This window comes from Antrostomus carolinensis, unplaced genomic scaffold, assembly GCF_000700745.2.
Source record: "Antrostomus carolinensis isolate BGI_N321 unplaced genomic scaffold, ASM70074v2 scaffold5936, whole genome shotgun sequence".
In the NCBI taxonomy this organism is placed as follows: domain Eukaryota; kingdom Metazoa; phylum Chordata; class Aves; order Caprimulgiformes; family Caprimulgidae; genus Antrostomus; species Antrostomus carolinensis.
In genome coordinates, this window is record NW_010322375.1 from 1 (window position 1) to 11,269 (window position 11,269).

The 11,269-nt window shown below is 43.1% G+C and overlaps 1 protein-coding gene across 1 annotated transcript in view; it reads right to left on the reverse strand.

The window, feature by feature from the left end:
* Positions 1 to 4,079: 4,079 nt before the first annotated feature.
* Positions 4,080 to 11,269, reverse strand: part of RERE (arginine-glutamic acid dipeptide repeats) — a gene marked incomplete at its 5' end in the record, with an annotated part of 7,552 nt that continues 362 nt past the window's right edge. Inside the window, 6 exons of the mRNA XM_029085500.1 lie at positions 4,080 to 4,916; positions 5,956 to 6,136; positions 6,384 to 6,530; positions 8,509 to 9,232; positions 9,996 to 10,218; positions 10,634 to 11,269. The exon at positions 10,634 to 11,269 is cut by the window's right edge and continues 362 nt beyond it. Of these exons, the coding sequence (XP_028941333.1) occupies positions 4,883 to 4,916; positions 5,956 to 6,136; positions 6,384 to 6,530; positions 8,509 to 9,232; positions 9,996 to 10,218; positions 10,634 to 11,269 (1,945 nt within the window). The remainder of the gene's footprint in view (positions 4,917 to 5,955; positions 6,137 to 6,383; positions 6,531 to 8,508; positions 9,233 to 9,995; positions 10,219 to 10,633) is intronic.

An 11,269-nucleotide genomic window follows, 5' to 3' on the forward strand; every position in this document is an offset into this window, starting at 1 on the left:
GGACAGAAAATCAAATTCCTGAACAAAACACACCAGGATTCACCTTTCTGCCCTTGTACCTAAATAAATCTAAATTGTAAAGAGCTATCCATGGCCTAGGAAGGACCAAAACTCTCCTGCCTAAGTTACTTTTTACAGCTGACATGACATTAAAGTCTGGTATTGTGCATTAGCAAAGCCACGTGACAGAGGCCTTTCCCGCTCTCACCCCTGCAATGACAAGGCATCGTTAACACAAGACCAATATTGCAGTAAGAACTGCATTTTTCAGTTTATGCAGTAATAAAAATCCTCTTTTGCCTTGTCCCTGCAGAGTTCATCATTTAAAGTCTGGAAACTTAGAACCTGTAACGAGAAACGGGAGGGCAGCCTCAGCCCACTCAAGTTCTACATTAAGTACAAGGAATTAAAATCCAAAAGAAATGTCAAAATAAATACCACAGCACATGTTCAAGCCAGCCTCAGAAAAAAGCACTTTCAGAAGCTATTTCCAGTAGACAAGACCTGACCTTCCCCTTATAAAATGCCACAGGGTATAAATAGAGCAGTCTCTTCAAATATGCAGCTCTCAACTCCCATGCAATTTATCATGAATACTCCGTTTGCTTCAAGCACGCTCAAACAACAGGGCACTCTTTTCTCACTATACTCAGAGCACTAATTAGCTTGAACTGGAGTCAAAATACCTCACTGTTTCTGAAAAAAAAAAATAAAAAAATAAAAAAAAAAAATCAGAGATCAAAACCAAAGCAGAACCAGATCAAGAATGCAGCCTTCCCGTCTCCCTTCTGACCAAACATTTCTTCTGTAAAGATACTCACCACTTCTCTCTGTGGCACCACAACGTTTTCCAAAGTTTTGGAGATGCTGATTATCATGAGCCACAATGGAACACCCAAACAACTAGCTCACACAAATACATTATAATCCTTGATAGATGGAAGACAGGGAGCCATTACAAATGTACACAAACACAAAAGTTTACACAATTTGAAAGCAATTTTCAGCTTTTCAGCAGGCAATGAATAGACAATGAGTTACTGAGCATCTTTCTGCAATTACCATCCCTTTGGAAGGCATCTCTTGCCAGCTCTGGAACAGTTGCGTGCAAGATGACTCTACTGGCACAAAGTAACACCTCTTAGAAAGTAAGATGCATGAAGAACTTGGCTACTGGGATATCTATAGTGTACTGTATCTGATTTCAAGCTTACACTTCATGAGTCATCGGGTCTCATTTTCCCTTGCATTTCTTCTGAACACCTTTGGTTTACTGGCAAATTTAAAAGATGATGATGGTATGCAGTCTCTCCTACTCTGTTGAAACTAGGGGAGTTGTCCTCTCTGGTGTAGAAGTTCTCATCTTTCTATTCTTCTTTGGCTGACGCAGTAAGAGCTTATGCACACATTTTATTTTAACTACTTGTTGGTGCTTAGGCAGATCAGTGGCTACAATATATTACCACTGTATGCAGAAAACCCCTGAAGTCTTGACAGCCAAAACATCCTTCCACATTCATTCTTATCAATTTGACTGCTTAACTTATGGAAAAACATGCCAAAGTTACACAGTATGGCCCTAGAGCATGAATGTGCCACAGGGAGGCAGAATATACTCTGGAACTGGACATGACGTTGGTGTTTTGTGTATTGTATATTAAAAATGAAATTACCTCAAAGAAAGAAAAAACAGAAGACAATAGAAGAAAAAAAGAAAGACAAGACAGACAGCTTTGAAACACACAAGATGGCCTTGCTGGCATCCCATATTATCCCAGATGAAAATAACTCTTTTCCCCACTAACAACAATCAACAGACACATTTCGCTTGCAGGCAAAACCTGGCTGCTGTAGTGTAGCTTGGTTTTATTTATGTCCACAAATATTTCAAAAAAATTACAAAATACTCAAATGGAGAGAACACAGAAGTCACGATTTCTGGGTTTCTACTCTGTTTACACTGTGTTATCCCATGGCAAACTACTCATATATACATTAAGCTTCAAGATATATATAAATGTAGCAGTCAGAATGTACACTCTGCTTTAACGGTGCAGTGAAACAAGCTCAACCATGACGACATAGAACAAGAGAGACGTTTCAAAAACACTAAAGCAAAATTTAAAAATAAATGTTCAAATCAGAGGAAAATTAAGAGCGATTTCTTAAAGAAAATCAAAAGGTCTGAGTTGTTTTGACAGGGCATCGAACACCACGATGGCTTCAGAAACCACTGCATGTAAAGTTGTAGTTAATCATTGGTCTAAAATGGAAGAATTTCAGTGCTTATTTGCTGAATGATGTGAACAAAACACTTCTACAAATTACCAAAATGTTTTTCTCAAAAAAAAGAAAAAAAAAAAAGAAAAAAAGAGATTAATGAATTGCTTTTAAACAGATTAAAAAAAAACAAAACAGAGATCCATGGGAGGCAATTAGCTTTCTTTTTTTTTTTCTTCAGAAGAACTATAGCTAAAAATAACAGCAAAAGGAAAGAATCAGAAGAAATGGCTGAAGTGCCTGAACTCCCCCAAACTCCCGAATTCCACATGGTAAAAAAAAAAAAGGAGGGGAGGTTTAACTGAAATGTGCCTAATTACCTTTACAGTAAACTAAGCACTCTCTGCTGAGCAGACGAATCTTACCAGCTACTCCACTCTTAGGAAAAGTAAAAAATGTTACTAATAAATAAATAAATTTCACCTGGTGACTGCGGACAGCAACTGAAGGCATTGACTGAAGACGACTTTACCATCCTCGATTCTAGACTGACCTCATGGTTTCCAGATCTCTGAAACACTAGCTGTTCCTCCTAATACCTTTCACTGAGAGTTCAAATATAGCAGATGGAACTGATTAAATGCTACTGCAGTTCTTTAGCACTGAGAAATCTGGAATGGAGGACAGAAAAAAAAGGAAGATCAACATCAGCTGAAATAGTCCTCCCCTCTCCTAAACACTCTTGCCTTAAGTGGACCTAGAATACCCCAATGCATATTTTTAATTGGTAAATTAATGTTATTAAGTGTCCAGTAGTAGTCTGGGCACTGACACTGTTTTGAGAGTGATGAGGTGGATAAAGCACTGTGCATACCATGCCTTCCATCAGAATGTACGATTAACTACAAGTTTATCAAACATGGCTCAGTACGGTCCTTTGACACAACCATCACATTGAACAGTCTACAAGAGCAGAGAGAGCACTGGAGAGTGAAGAGAGAGAATGGGGGGAAGTTATGCACCAGCAGAAAAAACAGCCAGCAGATTCAGATGTCCATTGGTTGCATCACCCTCTGCTCTGGCAAAGAAAAACCATGGCAAAACAGCGAAAAAAAACCCCAAAAATAATTCTGCCTAGACAGTAAGCAGAGCTGTCTCCAAAATAACGTTCACTGGCCTTCTGTGTATTCCTCTCCTTTTACCATCCACATGGGAACCTGCCAACAGGAGTTATTCTGCATGGACCCGTTGTGCTGGGAGTCAGTAAATGTTACTGTCCATATATCCGGTTAATCCCAAAGCAGTAAGTTCCTGAGTTACAGAACACCGGTGGGAATTAAAAAAATTTTTGCTTACAAAAACAAAACTGAAACAGTCAAAGAGAAAGTCAGGCTGGTCTTTGCAAAATAACTTTAAGAACACTGAGTTGCCTATTCACTTTTCTTAAGAACATATCAAACATAAGAGGCCAGAAAGAGCACGTCCTCCAAAAATATGCACGTGCGTACAAAATTCTGGCTGTAGTAGCTTGAGCCACAGAACATTTTTAAAAAGAGATTTTAGAACAGGTTATTTATTTGAACCTTTGCCTAAAGTCTAAAACCAATGAAGTTAGATTAAGTTTCAAAAGGTAACAAGAAAGAAGTGTATTATGGCCGCACTGAAAATTAACCCTCGAAGTAGGCATCAAAAGGGTAAGCTAGTTCCAAGGGACACCTGTACTGCTGAGAAACCCAACTCAACATAAATCATCTGCAGAACAGAGAGATGTAACATGAACAAAAGAAAAAAAACCAAACCCAAACAACCAAACAAACCCAAAAAACCAAGAACAGTCATTTGCAACATTATCCCTGCAACTCCCTTTAATGCTTATTGTTGATATCAAACCAAATGTCAAGCTTTTACCCATTTGAAATTATTGATACCCATCATTCCCTTTAATTAAAGGGATAATTATATATATATATTTTATTAAAAAATCAACTCTGTATTCTGTCAATACCAGGTAGGAATTCACAATTTGTGATGTTACTGAAAATCAAAGATAAACGTTTCTGGAGTTTTGTTTTGTTTTGTTTCTCCCCTCTACCCAAAAAAGTTATTTACAGACTTAAAAAGCCATGCTGCAGAACTGAGCTCTCTTTAAAATTATGAAGATTTCCTACAATGTATTAAAATAAAAGTAGATTTTTATTTTATAGCACTTGGATTCAGAGCTTGTTATGTCACCTACTTGCAATCCTTGTTTTTTTTAAAATAGCTATAGATGCATTGAGTGTCTCTTCACGCACAGTGACTTGTGTTGTGAACCTGATTCTAGCACCTACTCAAAACAAACTAGTAAGAAAAAACAAAAAAACCCCAAAAAACCAAGATTGCAGGAAGTTCTCTGAATATTCCACACAGTCCTGTATTTTCAATAGGCTTCTGAATACGTTGTCATGCAGGGAGACCCACACCAGTCTTGAGAAATCTTCTCTACAAATGAACACTATGCTGATAAGTCTCTACTTGTCGGGTGGTTGTTTCTGTTTTAAATATATAAAGAAATCTTTACAAGATATTCTTTTCCTTTTGTAGCTCTTATCGTATGTAAAAATGTTCCACTCCTTCCCAAGGACTGGGGTTTCCATAGCCAGCATTACAAATAAATAATTTATTACAACTGTTTGTCGCCTTCTTTCTTCAGTCGACTGAAAGAGAAAGAAAACTCATTTTAACAGAAGGAAGGAGGAGTCACGACACTTCAGAGATCGCTTACCTTCCCGCTCCCCTCACCCTGCAGCCCTGGAGGGAACAGAGGTTGCAAGAGGACTTGAGAGCTTTCAGCACAACAGTGAGAGCTGCTGTAACAGCAGTAACACTGTCTGTTGTGAGAGGAAGCGATGACCTTTTGCTACTGAAGCGCTCCTGACATGTCAGTGAGATCACTAGTGCCAGCTCATCACGCTTCGGCTTTATCTGCAGTTGCAGATATGACAGTCGGCTTCAGGCAGCCTGGCTGCCCCCCTGGCACGGGGCCAGCAGGCAATTTTGGAGAGCAGAAGCAAGGACTGAAACATCAGAGTAAAGCAAAGCAAGGCAGGTCTTTAATATGCCGCTTCCTACACATCCTTGCTACCCACAGACATGCGGAATGACCCTTTTTAGGGGCTGATGGCTTTTTCTTCTTAGCTGCCAAACAGGAAGGTGGCGTCACATAACCACAAAGGCCAAGAAAACCACTCAACTATCAACACCAGATAACATTCTGGGGAGAAAACTCACACGATTCATCTAGGCATTCTCAGCTGATAATGCAGGATCTGTATGATTCACACATTTCAACTTCCTATTGCCTTTAGTAATTTTTTAAGGTTTATTGAATTCCTCCCCTCTTCTCATTCATAATGGTTTTACCCACCCTCCTCCACTGTCCTCTATGAAGAGAGATGTGGAAGTAGCAACCATAATAAGCATTACATTAAGAACCCCAATTAGAGGTAATTCTCCAATGTAAGACTCAACTAATCAACATTTTGTGCCAATAATTTGGACCCAGCTTCCGATTTGCCCTGTCACCTATGCCCAAATTAGTACAGCTTCACCATCATCCCTAACTGCATCAGGACAGAAACTCAGCGCACAGTAAGAAAGGCAGTAATCAGAAAAAAAAAACAGATGGAATGTGGAGAAAGATGAATGAAACTGTAGCACCCTCAAGTCTCCAAAATCCTTCACTGCACCACTCACCTGTAATAATCTTCCTGACTGGGTAGATGACCACCGTGCATGTGAGGATGCCCGTGCAACCACTGCTGCTCCATTGCCAGTCTTTGCAGCTCTGCTGACTGGGCATGCATGGCCTGCAGTTGGTGGGCTGCTGACATAGGAGGTGGAATGGCACCAGGCAGATCTCGTGGATAAGGAGTACCTAAGAGACAGGTGCCCATTTTTAGACACTTGTGTACTATGAGGTCTGCAGAGAGTTGTCCCATCAAGCTTTTTTCGCCCCCCTCCCTTCTTTTTTTTAAAGAAACCAACCAACCAACCTTTAGCTGTAACCAAAGTTACAGCTCAACTCCACCAGCTCCCCTCCCAAGAAATGTTAAGACCCGGAAGAAAAGATGACAGTTCAGATCAAGAGCCAACCTTCATAAAGGATCATAAAATGCTCTCACCAAAGACTGGATGTCGGAGCATTTCATGCTCATGAGGTGGCTGCCCTAGCAATGGGTTGGGGATGGTCCCAGGTGGGTAGGGAAAACGTGCCAAATGGGGTCCAGCTGCTAAAGGATCCACCAGTGGATGCACAGGTCCCGCTGAACCTTTAAAAGAAGGAAAGAAAGCAGTCAACTGCTTTGGGAAGCACTGCTCACTGTGAGGAGATCAAAAGCCCTGTTAGACGAGCTGCATCAGCACTTGGCCTAACTGGCATATAATTACCAGGAGCTTAGCTCCATCCAATTTGAAACCCACTTCTCTATCTTCAAGTGACATCTGCTTAGCAAACAGTCTTTTTTTGTTAAAGCAACAACACAGGGCTTTCCACTTCTACTAGAAATCCACCAAGCAGTAGGAAAATCAATCAATCAATCAATAAAAATCAAGCAACTAAACCTCCTAAGCTTTCATTTCCAGATGTTCCTCCCACACTCCCCCCATATACATTGCAGCAGTGCTTCGATGCTGAGAAAATGGCCTCTAACTCCATCTCCGTGCACTGCTTGGAGCCTGAAGAAGCTCTCCCAGCTGGACATCCTTGCCGTGCCGAGGAAATGGACTTCAGGGCCTTACCCACCTATGGAGCTACTCTGGAGCAAGAACTACTTGGAGACACTCAAGAGCCCCTTATTGTATTTTAAGCTGGTATCCAAGATTAAAGCCAAATCACTCTCCAAATACAGGTCAGAGACTTGACACCGAATTGACTTGGCTTTGTCTGCACCAGTCTCTCACTCTACTGAGAATGTACCAGCCACATCTTTGTCCAGAACAGGTAACTGGGGAGTATCTAGACTTACCTGCACACAGGTGGTGACTTACTTGATACAGAATCCTCGTACGAACACAATCTGTGACTAATTTCTTCTGCTACCAATGGGGTAGGCAAACCTGCCTCAAACTGAGCCAGTTTAATCTGTGCGGTCAGGCTCAACCATAGCCCAGAGCTGACAGCTTTACGAAGGCTGATATTCAGCACTATCATCTCCTACCTCTGACGCCCTGTCCCTTAACAATCTCACAAGACCCTGCTGATTTCCTCGCTACACCATTTGGCTTCTGTAACAGCATTCAGATTCCTTCCCAACTCCAGAAAGCAGACATCCCAGCTATGTTTAATGCATATTGCTCCAAGGCGAAATACTCTGTATTTGCTTGCACAAACACTACATTTGTAGCCAGCTGCACCAGAAGCTGCACTTTAAGTACTTGGATTTTTAATTTTTTTTCTTACTTAGCAGCTACTGCACCTGGTGCCTTGCTCGCTACGCTCTCTCCAGTCTGCCACCAGAAAAATTCTGCTTAGTGCCTCATCTTCCAGACTCCAGACTTCTAGAGGAGTAACCATGTAGCTTGCTTGAAAAATGAGCAAGACATCAATTCATTTTTGAGACTATTAAATACTTTGGGAAGAAATTTCCATACTTAAAATACACTGTAGCTAAAACGATGCCAACCCATAAATGTAGATGGTTCTTATGAGAATTGTGACAGAGAATTTCAGCTCAACTAAAGCCAGATGGTGAGTACATCAAATGGCTAAAGAGATGAAGTCTTTCTCTCCTAATTTTTGTTTCAGCTCCTATATGGAAACACCAGCTCCAGCTCCTTTCCAGCTAGAAGTCCTAACAGCCATGAGCATTAGCAGTGTTACCAGTTCCATGACATCTCTCCTAGTTAATTCCCTTCACCAATGGAGTCTCCACCTGTACCCCAGACAACACTGTAAGGTGCTGCTCTAGGACTCCAGTAATTAAAAAAGCAAAACCAAACCAACCATCAAAAAACACCACAAAAAACCCCAACAAAACAGCAAACCCTTTTACAGTGACAGAGTGCAGTCTCAACGAAGAACACTGTACTGTCATCATCATTTACTTCATCATTGTTATTGCTCCACTCTCCCAAAAAATTACTGTTTGCATTTCAGTTATCACCTCATACAGTACAGAAATCACATCATAGACAAGAAAAGATGATTTTGCTACTGGAATTCCTGACTCACAGCCTGTTGTGGACAGACTATTGCTAACAGCTGATCAGAGAGGGCCCCTCACGAACTGCCCGTCTCCGGGGGCTCACCTTGGTGTAAGGGATCCTGCTGATGTAGGTGTAAATGCGAGTGTATGTGTGAATGTTGGTGATGGTGAGGCGTGACGTTGAACATCTGGAGCCGTGCCAAAGGGTCGTTTGTCAGCGATGCCATCCGCTCCGCGTGTATTCTCTCTGCTGCCAGTCTGTCAGGGTAGCTCATTTCAGGCCGTAACTGTGGGCCTGCCAGTGCAAGTCTCTCTCTTTCGAGAGGGTTCAAACCCGGATGGAAGGAAGCAAATGGGTGAGGTCCTGCTGTTGGGGGAATAGTCAGTGCCCCATGCCTGGCAAAATGCTCCATGGGGTTAGTAGCTGGGTGCAGTGCATCGAGCTCTGGGGGCTTCACCTCAAAGCCAGGTTTCATCCTCTCTCTCAATTCCCTTTCCCGGATTTCTCGCTCCCGGATTTCCCGCTCTCGCAGCTCTCGTTCCCGAATGGTGGGATCCACGTTGTAGAGGCCAGGCATATGGTAGGCCAGAAGTGGATCAGTGGGGTTCAGGGGGACAAAGAAGGGATGATTACGGTTTGTTGGTGACATGACATGAGGACGGGCGTATTCACTGAGTGTTCGTAAAGCGGGTGTGTCTGGACCAATGTAAGGTGGCACAGCAGCAATGGTCGTTGGTGGAGGTTCAAATGAAGGTCTCATATGTGCCGGCCCGCTGAGCTGAGACTCTCCGAGACGGCCTTCGTGGGAGGAGCTGGAGACCTTCTGCTGCACAGAATGGGGAGAGACAATTTTAGTTCAACATGTTTGGCTTAAAAACTCAGGAGGCACACACCTCCCTTCTCATGCTTCAAGCTCTAAGAGGGGGGAAGCTCAGCCCGCTGAGCCTTGTGACTCCTGCAGTTGTGTGCTCCAATGTGGTTTGTGGAAGAACTGGATTCTGTCTGTGCTGTAGGCCAAATAAATATCTTTTTAAAAATATATTTTAAAAAATGTTCTGTGGGCCCAGAAGTAATCATCCCTTTCTGACAGACCACAGAAAAATGGATGAGTTGTACTGGCTCTTTATACCGAGAAAGTAGTTTGAGTGTCCCCGTTAAAAAAAAGTTACATGCATAAATAATTAAGTTTACTTCACATTAAAAAGCCTTCAGATCCCTTTTCCCAGCAGCCAGCACTCTTGTGCCTGCACAGTAGTACAAGGTGCACACGACATCTGCACAGGGCACTTTTCTACTGCAAGTACATGTAAATACTTGGCCTAGTTACCCCCAGCTGCACCACCTTCCTGCACATCGGGAGCAGACCAGGAGCAGAAACTCTCCATTTCCTTTAAAGAGAAGAAAGTCCCAGGCAGGCCAGGAGGTGCTCACAGCTGGTTGGCTTTCACCTCATACACAAGGCTCCCATATTCACAAATACCTGACTGCACATGGATCGAAGTGCTTCTGGGGCATTCTGTAGTCACCATCCAGGTCAGATCCTACTGTCCCAACTCCCTTAAACAGCTCTTAGCTACAAATAAACCTACCGCAGCTCTTTCTGCTTCTCTTTCACGCTCCCGCTCCCTCTCTCTTTCCTTCTCTTTTTCTTTTTCTCTTTCTCTCTCTTCTCTGGCTTTCTGCTCTGCTTCCCTTTTGGCCTTTTCAATGGCTTCTTCTCTCTTCTTGGCTAGTTTTGATCCTGCCAGAGGCATGAAGTACAAGTCTGCTCTTGAGCATGAATTGTAGCCACGGTCCAGATGCTTATAGAACCTGAAAGAAACAAAACAGAAAGAGCTTAGCCCTGGGAAAGATGCAAGAGTCTGGGATTTCAGAGCTGTACATCCAAAAAGAAAAAAAAAAGAAAGAAAAAAGTACTTAAAGTACTTATACAACAGCACTGTAAAAGCCTGAAAGCCACGAGAAAATTAATTGTGCCATACTACTCCACAGATAAGCGGGGTATTAAAACCCCTCTCACAATTACAAACTGTAATGTCCTCTCTGGATGTGCTGGCTGAACCAGCATCTTTCCAGAAAAACAGAGAAAAATCAGGTCAGAAAGAGAGGCTGACAAGATGCACATGTACAACACACTCAGCTCCCACAGAAACTCATTTCTTAGCTTTTGGGAGAGAAAACAGAAAACCAAAGCAGATGAAGGAAGCACTGCTGACAACCTCCATACCTGGCTGACTGACTAGCGTGACTTGGTGTATCCACCACAGTAGGTTCTGGTGATGGACTTCTGGGCGGAGGGGGAGGGCTTTCTGGTTCCTCAGCTTCATCTGGGACTTCTTCTTTGATCTGAATAGGTGGTAGCGTGCAGGCGGTCACCACTGGCACGTTTCCACTAGAAGCTGCTGATGTGGAGATGGAAGTCTGAAGCGGGATGCCAGGCACAGTGGGCGGCGTGGAAGTGGAGGGGCAAGAAGGAGGGGTGATGGAAGGTGGGCCTCCTGGGACAAATGGGTGCTGAGAAAAGGGGGGCTGGGAGGATACCTGATGGAGTCCAGATGGAGGGTGGTTAGCAGGTGGGGGAAGGCTCTGACTCTGCGTCAGTACAGGAGGCTGGGCTTGCGAAGATTGCAGTGGTTGGCTTTGAGGCATCAGCTGCAAAGGAGGAGGGTGTGCAGATGGAGGATGATGAGTTGAGAGTGAGCTCAGAGGTTTTAAAGCCGGTGGTGGAGGCAAGTTGGAGTTCATTGAGAATGGAGAAGGGCCAGAGAGATGAGGAGGGTGCTTGTGGGATGGAGCAGTGGGGAGCTGAGGGATTGGGGTAGTAGGGGGAGGTTTGATATGAGGCATGGCCATGGGTGCAGGG